The 20,584-nt window shown below is 37.6% G+C and overlaps 1 protein-coding gene across 1 annotated transcript in view; it reads left to right on the forward strand.

The window, feature by feature from the left end:
• LOC114480175 (neurexin-2-like) overlaps positions 1 to 20,584 on the forward strand; it is a 484,818-nt gene that overhangs the window by 290,525 nt on the left and 173,709 nt on the right. Inside the window, exon 5 of the mRNA XM_028474071.1 lies at positions 16,354 to 16,371. Coding sequence (XP_028329872.1) covers positions 16,354 to 16,371 — 18 coding nt within the window. The remainder of the gene's footprint in view (positions 1 to 16,353; positions 16,372 to 20,584) is intronic.

A 20,584-nucleotide genomic window follows, 5' to 3' on the forward strand; every position in this document is an offset into this window, starting at 1 on the left:
AAAGGCCAAGCTAAATCAAGTATGTGATGTGGTCATGGGAGGAAAAAGGATAGAGTAAATAAATAAACTTTTAGATATAAGTTGTAGAATAAAACTACAGTTTAGTAACTGAGTAAATAAAAAAAAAGGAAGTTAAAATAATTAAACCAATATTTAAAACTGGCTTCAAACATTCCCTTTTTCAAAATAAAAGCATCTCTTCTTGTCTCTTATTGGTTTTTAAAAATGCTCTTGTTTTGAAGTTAACCAGACGTTTTGTCAGCAGCACAATGGCCGGTTTCCGAAAATCTTCAAAATGTCAGCATGAAATGTGTTTCTACAAATTTGAATGGATCAAATGACCACATGTTGATATTCTACTTGATCACTTTCTATATTCCTATATTAATCCTCCTAACCGTTCATATAGTATATAGCAGTTGCCCCCAAGTGGGGGTCTCGAGATGACCTCAAGAATGCTCCTCAGGAGGCGATAGATTCACGGCAATCACATTTGCATGTTTTCTTTGCTGCACCACAGACACATACACTACACCAAAAACAAAACAGAAAGGCCAGTGGAGAGGACAATGAGGAGAGCAGCGAAATACCACCGCAAACACACACAACCCCAAAGCGCAGCAGTCCCCCCGCCTCCTCACCGAGGGGACTCGGGGCCGACACTGTTAAGCGCAGGCTCCAAACAGAAGTAGTACAGATAAGCTGATGTGACACAGATTTATTGTCAGTCCCAATAAGAAGACACAGAGGACGGGCGATCAAAGAGTTTGAGTGGGCTGGCGCAGTAGTGGGGTCGGAGCGAGTGTTGCTAGCAATAGCTTAGTTGACGAACTGGCATCTGACGCAGGTTCACACAGGCCTTTTATACTGCAGGTAAAGGTGTCGGTGGCTGAAGGGTTGATGATGAGCAGGTGTGTAGATGGCACAGGTGAGCTGATTAAGGGAGGGGCCGGCCCACACAGACATGGAGAGGGAAAAAAAAACTGGGAACACTGTCAAACCTAACTGACCAACTGCTTCCAGAGGGGTAGGGTGTCACAGTCTGAGTTTACCTCATACTGAGATCGATTATGAGCATGCACACCACCAGAAAATGAGTTATTGCTAGCTCCGCTGTGAGTTTTACTACTTCCGCCATGCTGAGATTGAAAATTCAATTTCAAATGAAGTTTTTATAATAATAAGCCGTTGTATTCAAATAAATCTATTCATGACAATCGTTTTTTTTTTTTTTTTTTTATCCTTGGTCAATTTTTCTATCCATGGCAGACTGATGTGATGTTTTAAGCATTTTTTTAAATCACTACAACAATCTCTGTGCATTGCTAATCCAATACGGGTACATCTCAGTACGTCACATACTGAGATTGTGAGAGAATCTCAGTACGGAGGTAAGCTCAGACCGTGACACCGGGTCGAATTAAACCTCGTCTTGAAGGCATTGAGAAACCAGCCCGTGCCCGGTTTGTGGCTGTTAAACTAAATAAGGTGTAAATTATTTCATGGATGTCATGCTGTTCTTTGCTGTTAAGCCCGTGTTTGGTGGGGTAATAAATGCACGAGTCCTGTGTGCACACTTTTTATGTTTTCAGTCACCGCCTGGGATAGTCTCCGTCACCGTAAGTTTGGGAACCCCTGTAGTAGACAGTATATACTCATTGAGTGTGTAGTGTATAGTAGGGATGTAACGATTAATCGTAAGGCAGTTAAAAATTGATTCATAGGTATCACGGTTGATATCGATTTTCTAAAAATTGAATTGCAGTACTTTTTCCACAAGTGTAGGCGGCGGGTGGAGTCTGCTAATACTTTCTTTCTGGCTGCCTTCTACTCTTAAATATGTTAATAAATGATTCATTACCCCTTTAGCACCGAAAGAATATCTGTAATATTACTTGAATATCTGTAAAAGTCACGTTTTTCTATTAGCTCTGTCTGCTAGCATAGCTTCTCTTCTTCACTGCAAGATATCTGCATGCCAACCGACCACTGTGTTACCAGCGCCCTCTGCTGGTCTAAACAAATATGACATAAATCAGTGTAATCACTGTTTTTTTGTTTTTTTAAAGTCCAATTGTTAAGGCACAAAATACATTTTCAGTTGCACTTTTAAAAGAAAAAGAACTATTATGCAGTTTTGCATTGTTTATTATAGAACCAGAATTTAAATTAATAGGCTTCATTTTCATTTGTATTATTCCTTTATTTATTTCATTGCATTGTTTTGAATAGTTTATTAAAGAATTCTTTTGACAATGAAAAATAAAAGGAAAATAATATAGTATTATATATATATATAGTATATCGTATTTTCTAATTTGTCTACAGTCCCATTTTGTAAAATAAATCGTGAGAGAATCGTATCGTGAACCCAGTATCGAATCGTATCGGGAGTTGAGTGAATCGTTACATCCCTAGTGTATAGTATATTAGTATGTGCTCCTGGGATAGTTTAATGCCAACTATGGTATGTTCTGTCACGCTTTTCAATCTGTGCTTGTGGAATAACTCCAGTAAATCAGGTCTGAGACAAATATCAGCCTCAATATTTTTGACCCAAGCAATTATTTGGTAGATTAATCAACTAATTTCAAAATTAAGTGAATAATTTAATCAAGCAGCAGGGCTTGGCATCAGTAACCACAGACCATTAACTCTGGTAGAGCATTACAGCATTGGTTTAATCACATCAAACAGAACAAGTACACTAATCATAAAGGAAGAAAGTGGAGGAGGTCTTGATAGTTGGCCACTCAGGCGTTCACAAAGTACTCTCCACAATCCCTCACAATGAAATCATACGATGGAGGAAACACAAAGGAATTGTGCCTTGTGTAACTTTCAGCTACAACATTTTGACTTCCGCCATAAAGATAATATTTTTACCGCCGTTTACGTGACTGTAAACAGGATCACATCAAAAAAAATTTGAGAACATTTTAACAAAAAATAGACTGTACGCCATGAAAGATTGGGTTATATTTTGGAGAGGATCTGGTGTCGTTTACTGAATTCACGTCATACTGAGATTGTATATGCGCATGCGTGCAGATGCGCACTACCAAAAAATTAATTTTTGCTAAAAAAAAGGAATTCATTTTTGTTTTTTTCTAATTGAACAGACACTTGTTTTATTTTTTTAGTGGATTATGTTAGGGCTAGGGTTATAATCTCAGTACGGAGATAAACTCCAGATCAATATACTGCCCTTTTTCAAATAAAAAAAAAAAAATCCCCATCTCTCATCAGTGACAAAATTACAAAAATGAATATTTTGGTGCGTAATTACCGATCTTCATGAAATTAGTTAAACTCAGTTATGTCCAGTTGGTTGGTTTCTCAGTGGCCCAACCAACCATCCTGATTGCGCATTTCATTGTGATTCTTCACAATAAATGGGGGTACACTACTCATGCAATTTGGACCTACTGTATCATTATTAATGAGGAAAAAATGTATTCCAAGCCTTTAAAGTGTGAATAATCATGGTATCATGATCAGGATCACAGATCCGGATAACTGCCAATATCTGGCAACGAGCCGTTTCTTGCTTTATGGGGGCCCTATATATGATAGTGTTGGGGGCAACACACAGCACCAACAATCTTAACTTAATCTAGACTCAACAACAATAGACACAACTTGGTTAATCTATGTTTATTTTCTAATGCATAGTAAGTATAAACACCAGTAATTAAGTTTTTCCCTAGATTTCCTTATGCTATTGTATGATCCGCATATAGCCAGAAACACCCACGATGATATATTTTGCAACCGTTGCAAGCATTTTTTCTCTTCCCAAGCCAGGTTTCTTTTTTTTCCTTATGCGTCTCCATTAGACTCAAGGTTTATGAGTAGACAAAGAAATGAAATGTTTGCTATTTAGAGACGTTACTCCGAGAATGAATCCTAGCAATAAAAACTACAGTTAGCTTGGTAAATCTCTAGCTCTGGTAGACACGATACTTTGATTCATTACAACAAATCTAATGTTCCTCCAACAAAATCCTGTTTAGCACTGTTGGCAATTTGAGGAAAACAAAGTCTCTAGTGATAAAGGAAAATTTAGTGACTTGTGATTTATTTTTTTTGTTTTTTTTATATCATGAGAAATTGAGTTTTTCTCTGACAGTACACTCTTAAGCTTTTATATTTTGCTTTTTAAATGACACTTCTGACAAGCCGTGGTGGCAGGGTACAATTACACACACACTGATGGCAAATCAGCAAAGGCTTTGCAGAAAGACGTTCATTTAAAAGAAACATATTTAGATTACAATAAAATCGACAATCAGATTGTTTTTACTGACAGGGTATTACTGGTGGGTAAAGTGTGAGAAAGCAGCCAAAAGTGCATCAACCCAAAAACTATGAAGATGTAATTTCATTCCAATCCAGGATCATAAATCATGACTTGAACTTTTTATTACTTCGAGCGGTTAGTGTTTGTTTGTCATGTTTATTCTTGGATGTGTGTATTTCATTTTGGAAATGCGTGCTGTCAAGGAGCACTTGACTTCAAAGGGAGAGGTGTGGCCTGGGGACAGCAGAAGAGGATTTGGTGAATTACCAGGCTGCAGCATCAGCATCCAGTCCAGAGGATTAGAGCAAGGACTGGGGTCCAGGAAAGAGATGTGCAGACACACGAGGAGAGGGGGATCAGTGTGTGTGTTTGTGTGTGTGTGTGTGTATGTGTGCATTGGTCAAGCTTCAAACTCAAGCCCGCAACGGAAAGATACCTTGTCATATCACAGGGGAGCAGCTTCAAGGTCAGCGATACTCATAAAACCCAATGTGTGGAGTGTCAGATGAAAAACTGCAACACACACCTTTAAACAGCCATTGGATTATACTGTAGGAGAGAATAAACCCATACTTATATTCACCCATAGCTCCATATCTAAAAATGTTTTGTTTTTAATTTAACAAAACAGTCAGAAATCTTTAATTGATTAGAGTTATGGCTCTGGTAAAAAAAAAAAAAATAATAATTATTTGCATTTTGATTTAGCAATTGCTGAAGATAGCTAGGCTAATTGTCTCGTAAGGTCAACTGGTTGCCCTTCAACAATAGGATTCTCAGAGGAGTGCAAATAAATCCAGCCAGGATATTCCCCAAAAAGTTAGCACATCTCAAGTCTTGGAGCCAGGGAGGACAAAATACTCACATTTCAGTTGTTTATTTAGCTCCCATCACAAAAAAAAGAAAACACTTGCTAAAGCTAGCTAGGCTAATTGTCTCTAAGGGCCTATACTATGAAGCTAGATAATTATATCCTGGATTTATCTCCATTAGCGGGCTTCACCTAACCAATCAATCTCCATCAGACAGAAGCTGTCCTTTGATACTCGATTACAACTCGCTAAGTTAAGCACGTTGATTTCAGCCTGGCTACGTGCGCCCTCTTGTGACAGAGGATGAGATTACAGCGTCAGACCAATCACAATCACAGAGGAACTGTGTAGAGCAACTTACGTCACAATTAAGGAATAATTCTCTAAAAAATATGAAGACTTAAAATCCATAATAAACAACACGGTTGCTGCAGTAAAAGCAGCAAAGAATGAATGAAAGTGTTCATGCTTAACTTAGTGAGATTATGAATGTATAGGATGTCATTGGGTAAATGAGAGGATTGCATCGATGTCTAAATATTCTCTCTCCTGTCAGCGTCACATCAGGTCCAGACAGAGACGTGTTTACAATGATCCTCCTTCTAGTGGACAGGTCGTTTTCTAAGATAACCGATTGGTAAGGAGGCGGGGCTTTAGTACTCGCTCAAATCATCACCGAATGCGTCTTTTGTGGCATCGAACGCATTTGCCGCATGAAACGTACCGCAGGGTCCCCAGGATCAAAAAATGTCCCCAATTCGCTTCTTACGCACGTCTGAATCCAAATCCAACTCGGTGAGTTTCACTGCATGCTGAAGCGAGGAGCTGTGCTCCTTTTTCTCCTCTCATAAACATAAACTCACATAAGCTCAGTGCCGACTTTCAAAGATGAAAACTACAGAGAGAACTTTTACCTGCTCCTACCACCTCCTCGCTGATTCTCCTCCACGCCAAATCTTTCCTAGTCCTGTCCTGAGGCCGTGTCCTACAGCTCTGGGTGGTCACACACAGCTTCTACTCCATGGTTGAATGAGTGAACAGATCGGTGTCCGTGTTGACGACCTGACGTCATCGTCAACAAAGACTGATTGGCTTTCGTCATGCAAAACACTCGCAGGAGTTCAATATTTTCAACTCCAGCGAACGTGCGGATATGCGTAAAATTGACGTTTCGGACCGCACTGCCACACAGGAAAGATTTTGCATCTGGCACTCATCCATCCATTGACTTTTTAAGTAATCTGGACGTACGGACATTTCGTGACGTATTCGGTGTGAGATTTTTATTCTGTTATGCTTAAAATGTGCAATTTAATGATATTCTTAGAAATTTGTCATATGTTTTTTTCAATCAGTGAATTAATCAACTTAATCTATCATAACTTCATTTGTATAGCACCTTTTGTATATACCATACAACCAGAGCGGCCAACACAACAACAATAAGAGAGTAATATATATATATTAGTATCAATGATGAAAATCAAATGCATAACATTAAAATAAGCTATCATCTAAATAGTAAAAATACCTTCAAAATAAATAAAAACAAGTTGGTAGAAAAGGGAAGAAGTCGACTAGAAATGATATAAAACAAGTAAAAACAACAAAACCATTAAAAGTTAAAAGAGAACAGTTCGTCTACAGACCAAAGTAGATTTGAAAGTCTCAATATTCTGTAAGGCCATAAACAGTATAGATATTAATATTAAACCTCGTATATTTTAAAGAGTAATTATACAATAATCCAAAAAAAAAAAAAAACACTATCATTTTCTTTGTATACTAACTTCTTGTCTTACATTCTTCTGCCTGCTTCTGTATGTTGATCTTTGTTATTATTTTACTGCCATAAACTGCAGGTGTAAATTAGTTATAGGCTAATTGCGATACAAATGGTTCAGTTTTGTAAGCTAAGGGTGTTTATCACTTCGTCTTGGCAGCAAAGAATGTTGGTTTCCTCTCCGTCCATGGGGACTTAGCATGTGTGCTAAGTTGATTGGAGTTCCTATATTGCCAGTAGGAGTGAACGGGTGTGAAAATGTATGATGACAGTTATGACCTTCAGCCGGGCCTTCTCCAGGGAGAGCCACTTAAACCTGCGAGGGTCCAAAAAAAAAAAAAAAAAAAAAACCTTCTCTAGCCATCAACCAAGCCTCATTCACTCCAATGTGAATTTGTTACCTGGCAACTGAGTTTGCTTCCATGGAAGCTACAGGATGGAGAGAAAGATGATAATGATTGTGGTTGTATAAATCTGTTTTTTTTTCCAGTAATGTGTCCCATGGTGGATAAAAAAATAAAAATAAAATCATTTAACAAGGTTTTTTGGAGCGTAGAGGAAACATTGCTGAGAAGTTCCTGGGAAATGAATTAGAACTACTTTCTTTGCTTTGTTGTCATTACTCACAGTTTCATGTTCTGGGGAAAGTCAATTAGGCTTCATCTCCCAGGTGGATTGGTTCTATATCCTGCTATTAAAATCTCCAAAGTTTAGTACCATTAAAAGTATTTCAAACTGCATAAAATTACTGCCTAATTACCATGCATTTGAGCTGTTTATATACTTCTCTCATTATATTTACAGTTTAATGTGACTGATAGCCTCGTCCAGTTATATATCTCACATTATCTCAACCTAGAATATACTGATGCATCCTTTTACCAAAGGAGACTAGATAATCCTGACCCACAATTCCTTGCGGCGATGACATTTAAAGGGACACGATGACCGACAAGGGACGGAGATCATGTATATCACCAATGCAATAATATGTCTTGAACAACTTTAAATAATCTAAAACTCATATTTTATTATATGGAAGCCATATTTTTAGATTATAACTGACATAAGACAGACACTCTGTCGTTCAAGAAAAAAGGGATTAGAGACATGTTAAGCCACATTATGTTTTATTCAACGCAATTCATATTTCTGAGTGAAAAGTGAGTGTGAGCAACCATTCTTAATGTGCGTTCTTTTAGTTTCACTTTTGTTCCCTGTAGTCTGGTAGCCTCTTTTCCTTCGATTTACATTCACGCAGTCGTCACTAAACTTTGCGGCCGTCAGATTAATACGTCACCTAGTGAAAGTGCGTCTGATTGTCAAAACAAACACAATCGCCTTTTCCTAACTCCTCTTCAATCACCTTTCCTTAACCCCCTGACGTCATCCACAGGGGGGATGGGAAAGGAGATAGGAGGGACTATTCAGACACATTCTCCTTTACGTCACTTTCACTGTGAAAGAGCTGTTCCAAAACCTCATTAACCCATTTTCGAGAGAGAGTGCAGATTGCAATATACACAGAGCCAATGAGAAATGACTTTGATAAAGGACTGCAATGCAAGCTTTTATACATTTATTCTTCCCTTAGTTTGCATGAACTACTAATGTTCTTGCGGGAATACCTCGCCCTCCACAACGCGGGAAATATCAGTTCTACTTTGGCATGTGTGAGTAGTAAACCACACATTAATGTCCATGGTGTGGGAAAGTTCCCATGAGAACTCTGGGGTCAAATTGACCCCAGAAGAACACAAATGTGTGCAATATGTGTTCAGCACATCAAAAAAATATAATCATGATAACTTAATGCGTAATCAATTGTACCCATAAAACTAAGAAAAGTCATGAATAAAAAAATGAAAAAATAAGTCAGCTATTATTATTTTTTAATGATAAACATTAAATGGGGGGGTTAATAAGTTAATAGGAGGGTTAATATGATCTTGTGATCTACTGCTTATCAGTAAAAAAAAAACAAAGGTATCAATGCAAAACAACAATGATAGTGTCCTTTGTGTTTGTATTTAAAGTGAAATTATACAAAGTAAATTCATTTTATAAATATGCCCAAGTGCTTTACTGTTACATTTTCCATACTGTAAGACAATGTGCCAATAATTTCAAAATAAGGATATTAAAATGTTTACTGTAGCTAGTGTTGAGCGTAAAAAAAAAAGAAAATCTTGCGAACCTTTGCACTGTACAATGGTGACAAACTGTACATTTATCAGGCTTGGGAAATAAAAATCTACGCCAGGTGAAGGAGGTCAAACTCTGACAAGCACTGCCTTAGGAAAAGCCAGTCAACCCACAGGAAAAGTACAGAGTGTTAGCGAGAAGTCAACTAGCTAGCAGCCATATGTTGGTGCCTCTCAAGTTACAGCTTCTATTTCATGTTTTCAATTAGATTTTTTACTGTTTTCTGTTGCTTTTCAAACCCCAGAACATGTCAGGACTTCTTAGTTAACTACTGTATATGAAATGTGTGATGAATGTCTACAGAAACAGTCCCATTTAGCCCTGTTTGCTCGTCCAATATTTTTATAATTTTAGTAAAGTAGTTAAGTAGTAAATACAATATCTAAAACAATCAATTTATTGATAAAGAGTACATTCACTAAAATATTAAATTTTTTTAATCTGGAATTGATTGCTAAAATACATTAGAAACTCCTCATGTCATTTTTTCAACCTTTTTAGACTTTTATTAGATCTAGTGCTTCATTTGTAAATCATCAGGTCTTGGAACACCAGTCAGGTGTTGTTCTGGCAGTAATAGAGAGACAAAAATGTCACGGAATAAAATATTTTTTCAAGTGCCTTTTGCTAACTAAATGGGAAAATAATATCACGTGAACATAAGCAACCAATTCATCTAAATATTTAATAAAATAATGATGATTCAGCCTTAAAGCATCCGTCTCTCACTCTGAGTGAGAGCTGTTAAAAGCTGCCTTGTTTCAGCACCAAGGACAGTGCAAAATCACAGCTAATTCGGCCACAACGGTCACTAAACTTTCAGAATACAAAAACTAAATATTTACACCCATGACATAAGAACATAACTCCTCTAATGAATCAGCAGAAAATGAAAATATAACATGTGCTTACCTTTTATTTTTCCAAAACAACCATGGAGAACTGTATCCTCACAACTGTTGTACATATTTCACATCACAGCCGATAACCTTGCCTGCAAGATGGATTCTCCTGATGTTCACATACACCAGAATCCATCTTGTGCTTGTCCTTTCGTAAGTGAACCAAAACGGCTCAAACCAATCGTGAGGCAGTGTTGTGGCTTAGGGCGAGATAACCGGGTGTGACAAAGGCAGAAGCGTCAAAGCAAAACTGGCACATGCACGGTTGCGTGGAGAGGAACTAGCTGGGCTACCGCTATTAGCATAGCTCCGAATCAAAAGAGAAAGATGTCGACGCAGGAGGATGAACGTGTGGAAGCTGCTATAAACTCAGTTTTAGAAGAATCCAGCATTTCCTTTTTGAAAGAATCACAGCGAGAGGCGCTTTGTGGCGGTAAATACATATATTTTCACCAGCGGAGCCTTGTTTGCCCAATCAGCTTCAAGCATTCTGTTCATGTCCCTTTGTGCTTCCGAAAGGATTCAACAGACAGAAACCCAGGGCTATGTGGAGAACTTGAGTTAGCGGGAGGGCTACACATCAATCTGGCTCTTGGCAGGTTACACAGCCTAGGCCTGCCATGTCTTTCATAAACCTAGAGTAGCAACTCATCTTGGCTTTGAACTGAGCATCTGTCTCAATAGCAGAACTTTGACCATCGTCGTCTCCTCTTCTTTCTGTCCCTGAGTCCTCCTCGTGTCTCCTGGATAGTTCTCCTCCTGTGTTCTGTCTGTTGGAGGCCGATTCTCCTGCATTAGCATCTTAGCTACAGGTGCTGCTACTTGCTACGCTAACTGCTGCTGTGCTGCTTCGTGATTTCCACAGAAACAACCTTTACCTTAGACTTAGCTTCACTTATTGGCTTAAAAAAAACTAAAATCCAACTGCTTTTTTTTAGCCATGTTCTACCGTTTTCCAAGCTGACAAGACACACTTTTTGCGGAAAATCACACTTCAGACGAAGCGTGGACGTGGCCTGACTTTTCCCTCTCTTCCTCACTCGCGCTCAGTTTTTACAATCAGTTTTGTGTGGACAATGACATTTCCAGTGATTTCAACTCATTAAAAGATGCAGTTGTCCAAATATAATACTTCAAAATAAGTGCCGGTCAGAATCTGGGTGGTGCCAGATCTTGCTCTGGTAAATTAAGCTCCGATCAGCCCTTAGTGACTCCCTGGGAGAAGTTTGACAGCAGCACATTGGTGAGCTGAAGTATTTACTGTGAGGCAGTTCAAGTAGGGCCTGTGCTGGATGAGAGCTTTTGACTGCATTCATTGATTCTTATGTGTAGTTTATGTTGTCTCTTCCCACCCACCGTCTCCCTCTTTACCACTTCGTCTTCTCAGAAGCAGCAGCTCTGAAAGGAGAGATATTGTTGAAAAGTCCAGTTTATAGTGATAGCAGAAAGTTAGTTTAACAGGCTGAAAATGCATTTTCTTAGTAGATTAGTTGATCTTCCAAGATTAGTTGATTAATCTACGATATGAACATCATTATTTTTGCATTACAGCTTGGCAGACAATATTCTTTTCAACCGTCAACACAATGTGCTACTGCAACGAATGTCAAATTCATATACAGTAATTCAATTGGAAGTAATTTACAATGAAGGAAATAACTTCCAAAATAAATAAATGACCGTGAAAATATTATTGAGCAGCACGAGAAATGTAAATGCTTCACAATTTAAAAAAAAAAAAAAAAAATCAATAAAATAATTGAAACATGCCTCCATTGTAAAATAAAATACACATTCTAAAAGCTTATCTGACCACTGTTTTTAACAAGCTCCAGTATATTTTGCATTAAATAGTTATTTTACCTTTTTTTTTGTTGTTTTTTTTGGTTTTTGTTGAATATAAAACAAGCAACACCTTTCTTTTCTGTTATTATGACATATAATGAACAATATGCATCCTTATTGTGCAACAAAAAAAAGTTAGTCTTGTTTCTTTATGCGCCATCTGATATCTCAGGTGTTGAACTTACACTCTACCTTTTGACTTTGCATCTTACTATTATGCGTGGCCATAGGTAAGGCAAGCCAAATTTATTTGTAAAATCAAAAATGCAACAGAAAATCACTTTTACACAAAACACATGCAAAAACGTGCGTTGTTGCTCTTGCTGCAATAAATACATTTATTTATCTACTTTTGTCAGAAAAAATTATATCAAATGCCCTCACTAGAAAACAAGGTGTATCAAGCAACTAGTAGCCAGCCCCTGACATTTATATCATCAATAATCTGGTACAGAATATTTTGTCCTCAGTCTTCCCATGTGTGGATATCTGGCTTTGTGTGGTGTGACCCTCATATCTTTCTTTTTTATCTACTTTTACACGAAAAAGTTTTAAATACAGCACCCAGAGACAGCAGACAGAAGTCACTGCGTTTAAACTATAAAACTGTATTAGCCACACATAAAGTGAAGCAAAAACGGATGAATGCTTGTCTTTCCTTTTTGTTTCATTCCTTCCTTTATTGTTCTATAGTGGGAGAAAAGGTGTCCATATTGGACGGTATCATCAGCGTATATTACAGTCTTACATATTGTTGACTAAAAATTTTCGCCGTAGTTTTCGTCAACTGCATGATTAATTAATGAAAAATAAACCAAAATGATATTTTCATCAACAAATAAGAATTAAAAGGTATTGTTTACATCCAAACAGAACTTTGTATCACTTGATTTGAAGTTTTATATGGGCTGACATTACACTGTCATTATTATGACGTGACATCTGTCATTAGCATAAATAAGGGGTCATGAAGGCTGTCATTAAGTGTTGTTCGTTACCCTAACCCCTAACCTTACCTAACCCCAATAGATCCCTCCACCTAACTCAAAAAATGCCAACAATGTTCCAATGGTGTCATAATTTAGCGAACGGCACTCAATGAAAGCTTCATGACACCTTAGTCATGCTAATGACAGCGTAATATCAGCCTTATGTATAAAACTTCAAAACTTAAAAATTGACAATAACTAGACAATGATTATTTAAAAAAAAAGAAAAGAAAGAAACACCTGAATGAAAACTATAAAATATAATGATATAACAAATAAGGGATGAAATCCAATCAGAACTTAGTGTATTTTTTGGAAGGTAAGGTATCCAATCAAAACGACTTTAGTTGCGTGGGAGGCAGGACGAGCTTTAACACCATCCTGTATCAGATTAATAAATGCTAAACTAATCTTTAAAAACGTATAAACTCTTATAATTTATATTTTAGTAGATTAAATATGTAACTGATTTAACTCTTAATGTCATTTAGTTGACCAAAACTAGACTATAACCAAAGTCGTACTGATGACCACATTTTGACTAAATCTTAGTTGAATTCTAGTCAAAAGACTTGGACTAAAAAAAAAATGGCTGTCAAAATTACCACCAGTACGCTAGCTGTAGCTCAACAGTCCCAGTTCCACATTTTCCCATCATTCAACCGTTTCTAAAGTGCCTTCCATCCGGATGGGGTTATTTATTGTCCTCAAGGGGGGTCACTAGAGACTTTATAGCTCTGCCCCTGGCTCCCATCATAAATCCTCAGTAAAGCCACGGTAACCCCCGTCTGTGCCTCACTCCTGGGTGATGGCAGCCACAACTTTATATTTGTACACAGCTGCCATGACCCCCATATTCCCGTTCTGTACGTCTTTGTTTCAGCCGGTGCTAGGCCTGGGTGTAGGAAGAGGAAAGCCTGTGATAGATGAGCTCTTTCTTCCTGCTATCTATGCTTATCGGCACGGACACACTTCTCCCCGCCTCGGTGTATATATCCTACATAAGAGCACATTTGTTGGTGTCGGAGCAGTTACACAGGAGATGCTGCTGCTGTCAGGATGCAGGATATTAACAGGCGAAAAGCTAGTGAGATCAAAGCTTATTGATTGAGTTTGGCCCTTTGGTTTATTTTGCAATGCTGCCCTCATCTACTGCTGTGGATGTCAAAGTTTTATATCAGCTGTGTGTGCCTCGGCCTCAGATCAAGGCACGATGTTCTCCTCGGTCTAACAAAGACCGACAACCATGTTCTCTATATGGAGAAAAGCCCTATCCATTAGTCAAACACCAGAGAAATCCAACTGGTAGTTGTTTGTGATGACTTCCAATATGCTCTAAATCAAACAACTCGATGTGCACCAAGATGCCCTGTTTATTTTCAGCAAAATGCCTATTACGTAAAAAGAAGAAACATAGTACCGATCCATTAGTTTGCCTTTTTATAACCAGGGATGAAAGCCCAACTTGTGAATCCCATGTTCTCTTAAAAGATGTTCCTTCACCATGTTGTTGCCTTTTTCTTTCTTTTCTTCTGAATTAGCCCATCTCTGTGATTTACGGTGGCTGAGAAGTACAAAACACATGTACAAATTGCCACAACTGATTTACAATTTACAAAAAAAAATACTCACACCACTCACGATCCACAGCTCTTTGACAGCTTTGGATCTTTTTCACCTCAGCAGACAGACTATTGAAAAAAAAAAAAAAAAACAGTTGTGTAGTATGTGCTCTGTGTTACACTGAGTAGATAGAGGTGTAAATCGTGCTTGTAGCACTTTTTTTTAATCGCAAGTTATTGAACTGATGAATCCAAATGTGCCAAAGTCTTTTTAACTCTACTGAAGTCCGTGAAATACTGCAATGACTGAATATATCTGGTTTCTCCGTCTGCTCCGTGTTGTTTAAAAACTCCAGTGACCGTCCACAAGAAGAGAAAAATTGCCATAACTTCCCTTGTTGGCGTCCACAAAACATACAACACAATATACTGTATATCTCAGAAATACAGTCAAAACTTTCTGAGTAACTAAGCAAAGCAGTGACTTTACAGCTTGCCCCACCTACTTCCAGTGTCTCGGACACACCCCTTCCGTATGATTTCACGCAACCAATTAACAAATGACTAACACATTTACAGATGCCGAAAACATATGAAAACACTCTCACGCTTACAATGCGCCATTGTAAATCTGTTTCGACATTTTTTTTTAGCTAATTATTCACGTTTGTTTTCAAAATTGTCAATTTGTTGTGGTATATGTAAATGTGTTTTGCACTTCTTAGCCACCGTGGTGCTTTTATGTGCTCTTACGTGCCAACTTGTGTCACAGCGGTTATCTTAATTGGGAATTTAACCCTGCAGTACAGAAAAATAGCCAGATAACCATGATGCACATTATTGTATTGTGTTTTGTTGGTTCTGTATTGGCAGAAAGCCAACATCTGAATAATGAATCAATGATTTCCTTAAGGCATCTCTCTGATCTCTTTGTATTAGAGTTGCAGAAAACAGAACATGTTTTTTCTCTCTCTCTATTTAAAATCAGGCCCCAACATGACACGGAATTGCCTCACATACATGTTTTGGACAATATGTCACGTTTACACTAATTTTCACAAGGACACAGGAGATTGACGTGTGAAAAATGTTCACAATTTTGTCCAATTCTGCCCATAATCCTCAAAATCTTTAAGGTTCTTAAGGTGCATTCAATTCTGAAAAGGCTCTGCTACAAAGACTAGTTTAGCTGTTGGCGTATTAACTCAACTGGTGATGGGTTTACCTGGTGACACATATCGGCAGAAGCATTGCATAACACACCTGTGTTATCACATTCACCAAACACGCTTTCCATGTTGTGGTGGGCCGCGTTATTTTTAAAATGGGATGATCTAGATTCAATGTCATTAACGTCTACATTGGTAGCATCCATTTGACAATCTTCCTTACTCAGTGAACACTTGTTAGCTTGCAGTTTGGCAGTTAATAGCACCCTGATGTATCTCTTGAAAATCAATGCACTTCATAGTTGTCCTTGCCTTGCCTGTTCAACAGCCTAATAAAAGTAAAGTTTTTGACTTTGCATATGTGTCTTTGACTATAAGTACTTTATATTAGTAAAATTTGTAAGACTTGACAATCTAACCAAATAAGCAAGACTTTTACAAGACTACAGCCACAGATACAAGAATAGCATTTGATTACTAAAGCTAACCAGGGAGAGTGTTATACTCTCTGAGCTATGCTAATTTCTTAAGTTTAGTCCTTTGACAAGCAAAGGGATGAGAATTCCAAGAAGACTTTTATGACTTGTATTGCTTTCTCTTGTCTTCTTTTCCTTTTTCTTGTTTGTAGTTGCCGTGCTTCCTCCCTGCTGACACTTTCTCCCCACCCTGTGTCGGTTTATCTTTTTTCACCATCATCTTTGGTTTGCAAAATCTACGGAATTGATGGAAGCTAACTTTGATCTGTAAATTAATGACTCCTTTTTTTTTCTCTTTCTCACACAGGTGACTCATCACAAGTTGGTAAGTCAGATTATTTTCTTTCCATCTGTCATCTGAGCTGATTCCTCACATGTTCCCATTTAAAAGCCCTGTGGGATTTTTTTTAATACATTGTCATGTACCCAAACACCAAATATCTTTTTTAATGCTGGAATGGATTCAGTCAGTGTGCACTAAACATTGACACCTACGAAATTATTGTCTTTTTTAACCGTCTCTTTGCCTCTTGCACATGTTTACTCTTGATGGATTGTGGCTGTTTGGTTCTTCATATTGCAGTACACTAAAGCTGTTTGTGCTGTTTATTGGAAGAACTTGGCCTGTGAAAACAGTCTCAGTTTGAATTGTCCAGGTATCATGTGATGAATTGACATATCTTTAAAAATTCAATTTTTTAACTCTGTTACCAGCCAGCAAGCTAACCAGGCAATTTTTTTTTTTTTTTTTTATTTGATCGAAGTGTTGTTTTGCTGCACTGATTTCCTTCCTGTGTCAAGTGATTCAGTGACTATTGATTTCTAACTTCACAAAGTTAGTGAAAGCTCAAGATTTTGACATGGAGAGAAATATTTTGCTTCTTATGCCTCTGTCCACCTACTCATCCTCTGCTGAACGGTGGTCAAGTAAATTCATTATTATAACTAACAATGGTTCACTTCTTTCAAGGTGCATCCGAAATGTTATATTAACAGATTGGTAACCTCATCAGACGACCTACTAAAATACTACAGGTTTCGTAAGGTAAAATTCTTTTAAAGTCCTTGTCAAGCAGTGACAATTATTAAGTAACTCAGGAAGTCATGGTCAGTGCCATGGTCCCTCCGTCAATGGTTGTTAGTGATGCATGGTTGCTATTTTGGTCCAATCAAGAGTATTTGATCAGGAATTATTCATCGTGTTCCGGAGTAACTGAGGCCATGGTTACATTATTTTTTATTTTTTTTTATTTGGAATTAATTATTCAGAATTAAAGTGTTCTGCTTCAGGTTAACTTGGGAATAGTAATTGAGGTTTGGAAAACAGGTTTATTTGGCTTTATTAAATTCCGCTTAAGGTCTGATAGGACAGGTGGCGAACGTGACGTATTTACGTCTATTGGGGAAAAATACACAACAAACCCTTTATTTTTGGCTACAACATAGAAGACCATATAATATTAACTGTTTACACTTTAATTTTGATTGTGGTGTTGTAGCAGAATCTCAACAATATCATACAGTTTCACTTTTGTCCGCTGAGCAGGAGAAGAGAGATAGAGTAGCGGTGAAGGGAGGCAGAAGACTTTGGTCAATTAAGCCAGTGGTTTATTCAACAGCTGCTCTATCCCCACTATACAAGACGTTGAGTGAAAAATAAACTTTATAATGATTTGCGCGTCATTAGTGAAGCTCTGGTGCTTCATGCCTCGATGAAGCCTGTTCCGTTTGCCGTGTGAATGTCTGCATGTTTATTTGTCCGTCCAGCCACTGTTTTCATTATATCCATGTCTTTTAAGGCTCTTATTAAATAAATAGTCTTGGCTGGAGTCCGGGCGGCCATCTTGAATTATGTCGTCACCCGCTCGTCATAGCGACAAGTCGAGCATGCGCAGAGCGACTGAAATGAACTTACAAGATAAGAGGAATTATTTAATTTGGAATAAAAATTGGAACAAACCAGCCACCTAATTCACATTTAAGTTTCATTCGGAATTACATTTGTATTCGGCATTGAGTGTTTACCAGGTCAGTATAGTCAGTTTGTAGGATTTTACTGTTATTCTGAATTAAAGGGGAATTAATGCTATCATGTAAACATGGCCTGAGTCTTGCCCGAGTCTGTTTTTCAGGTAACCATGAGGTGCTGGTCCTCTGAGGTAGGGGCAGCAGGTCATCCCATTAATGAACACCTTTTGTGGTGAACACATCACGCAGATTTGGTTTAGCTGCAGCACAGCACCACGAGGGATTGTGAAACTGTGACATAAATGATGAAGGAACTTTGTGCTGATTGGAAGGATTTTACAGATTTATTTAAATAACAACGTATTTCCATAACCCTCATCATAACCAACCCCTAACCCCTAGCTGTATGCCATCATTTTGTGTAGCTCCAAATAATGCAGTGGTTAAGGCAGCAGGAGGTTGATTCAGATGTGAGGTTTTTTTTTTTTTTTTTTATTTACGTGATAATTACTTGATCTACAAGATATCGTGGTGTTCTAAACAGTCCTGTGTGAGTTAACACTCAGTATCAATTCACAGAGCACAGGTGGCATTGGACCGCCTCTTGGGATCTACCATTACGCTTATCTCCCGCTACATTTTCCTCCTCGGAAACACTAAAATCTCACTGTCCTCACAACCTTTATTCCTCTCGGGCTCTAACAAATACCCATTCACACCCATTTTTTTATTTTTTTTTTTCACGTAATAGCCATATTTATTACTTTTAAAACACTGTCCACCTCCAGAGCACTAGCATGATAACTCAGAATTTTCAAGTCTACGACACAACGTTAGCTCTTACTCAGAACAAAACTGGTTGGAAAAGTACTTTTAAGGTATTTTATGAAAAACTGTGCAGGTATTTTGTGTATTGGTGAAGGTGGGATGATAATGTGTGACAAGATATTGCGATCGTGTGTTTTTTTTGTCCAATATTATCTATGATATTGTAAACTCAGTGTTGTAAACACAGCTAGTCCAGGTATGCTTTAAAAATAAACAGTCAGTGTTCTGTTTGTTAAATTGATGTCTAGAAGTTCTTGACACTATTAGGAATTATTGAACCATGACAGAATGGAAATTTTATCTCTAAATATGCTGACAGATCACAGTTTGTTCGCCCTCTATCAGCATTTAATTTAAACACGTCACTCATTGGAAGGAAATGAGTTGGGTACAGTTTAAAATGCGCTTGCAGCAAAGTCTAGCTGCAAACCATTGTTTCAGTAATGTGTCAGATAATTAGCTTTGTCTCGCTGCAGTATGATGCGCTTCTATCCACAACACTGCAAAATATTACTGAGATATATGCATTGGTTCTTTGATAGGGTTGAGGAAAAAAAACAACAACAAGTTTTCTTTTGTATTATTCATGTAAAGTGGCCATTCAAGCATGAATCTACGTTTTTGTCTGTGTGTATCAGCTTGTCAGGATTTGCCAAATAGGTTTTTGGCTAGAGATAAGGCATACATGTTCTCTTGGGGACTTAGGAAATGCTTTAACTCTGAGAACCTAGTGGGAATAAAATTTCAGAGAAAGAGGAATAAAAAGTAATTTGAATTTCAACTGGAAAATTGAGTTCCGTCCGTGAAAACATGGGGGATTGCTTTTAGGAAACATACTGGATTTGCATCAGCCTGTGAATTAAAGGAACTCACTAAAAGGAAACCCTGGTGATTAAAACATACAGATTCCATTTCAATTGTTACTTTACAGTCTTATTGGTTGTATTTATTCGCTTTATTAGTTTAAAATAAAATAATAACCAACATATTTTCACCAAACAGCTCATTGTTAAGTGATTAATGATCAAGGGAGAAGCTGTTGGCCTGGCTACGATCACAATTAATGCATTTGAGGCCTTAGGCGCACCACAGCAACAGAAAGATTGACTAATGCAACTCATTATGAATAAAAGCTAATAACATCTGTAAGGCCTATGCTGATAGTCAATCAGATAAAGACATGCCGATGCAATGCAAATGCGGTTGCTGCGTAGAAATTGCTGTGATAGTTCTAATCTGAATGTATATTTTGAGCCATATATGAAACATTGTTAATATTCATTACATAAGATATTATGTAATATTAAGAAATTAAACTAGCATTGCTAGAAAAACCCAGCCACCAGTCAAAAAAAAAAAAAAGAAAAAAAGGTAAATATATTGCTTTGCTATAAAACTTGGCTGAACTTTAGTAACTTAAGTAAGAAAGCCATATTCTTTAAAGATGCAGTATATATAGTGGTTTTGTGATATACATTTATTTAGCCTCATTCAGGGCTAAAGTTGAAAAAGTTTCCTCCTTCCCTTGTTATTCCACATTTTGTAAAAAGTCAGCTCCAAACGGGCAAGTTGGATTTGTCCCCCCTTATGACTCATAAGGGGGCACGCTCCTCCTCTTTCAAACTACCGTGCAGGTTAAACAAATGTAACAAAAGTTGTGCTACCACAGAGCCTCTCAGAACCAAGTGGTTAGATTTTATCTTTGCCAGTCATGTACAAAGCGAAATGGAAATAAAGCTTGA

The sequence above is a fragment of the Gouania willdenowi genome, chromosome 18 (assembly GCF_900634775.1).
Source record: "Gouania willdenowi chromosome 18, fGouWil2.1, whole genome shotgun sequence".
NCBI classification, from domain to species: Eukaryota; Metazoa; Chordata; class Actinopteri; order Blenniiformes; family Gobiesocidae; genus Gouania; species Gouania willdenowi.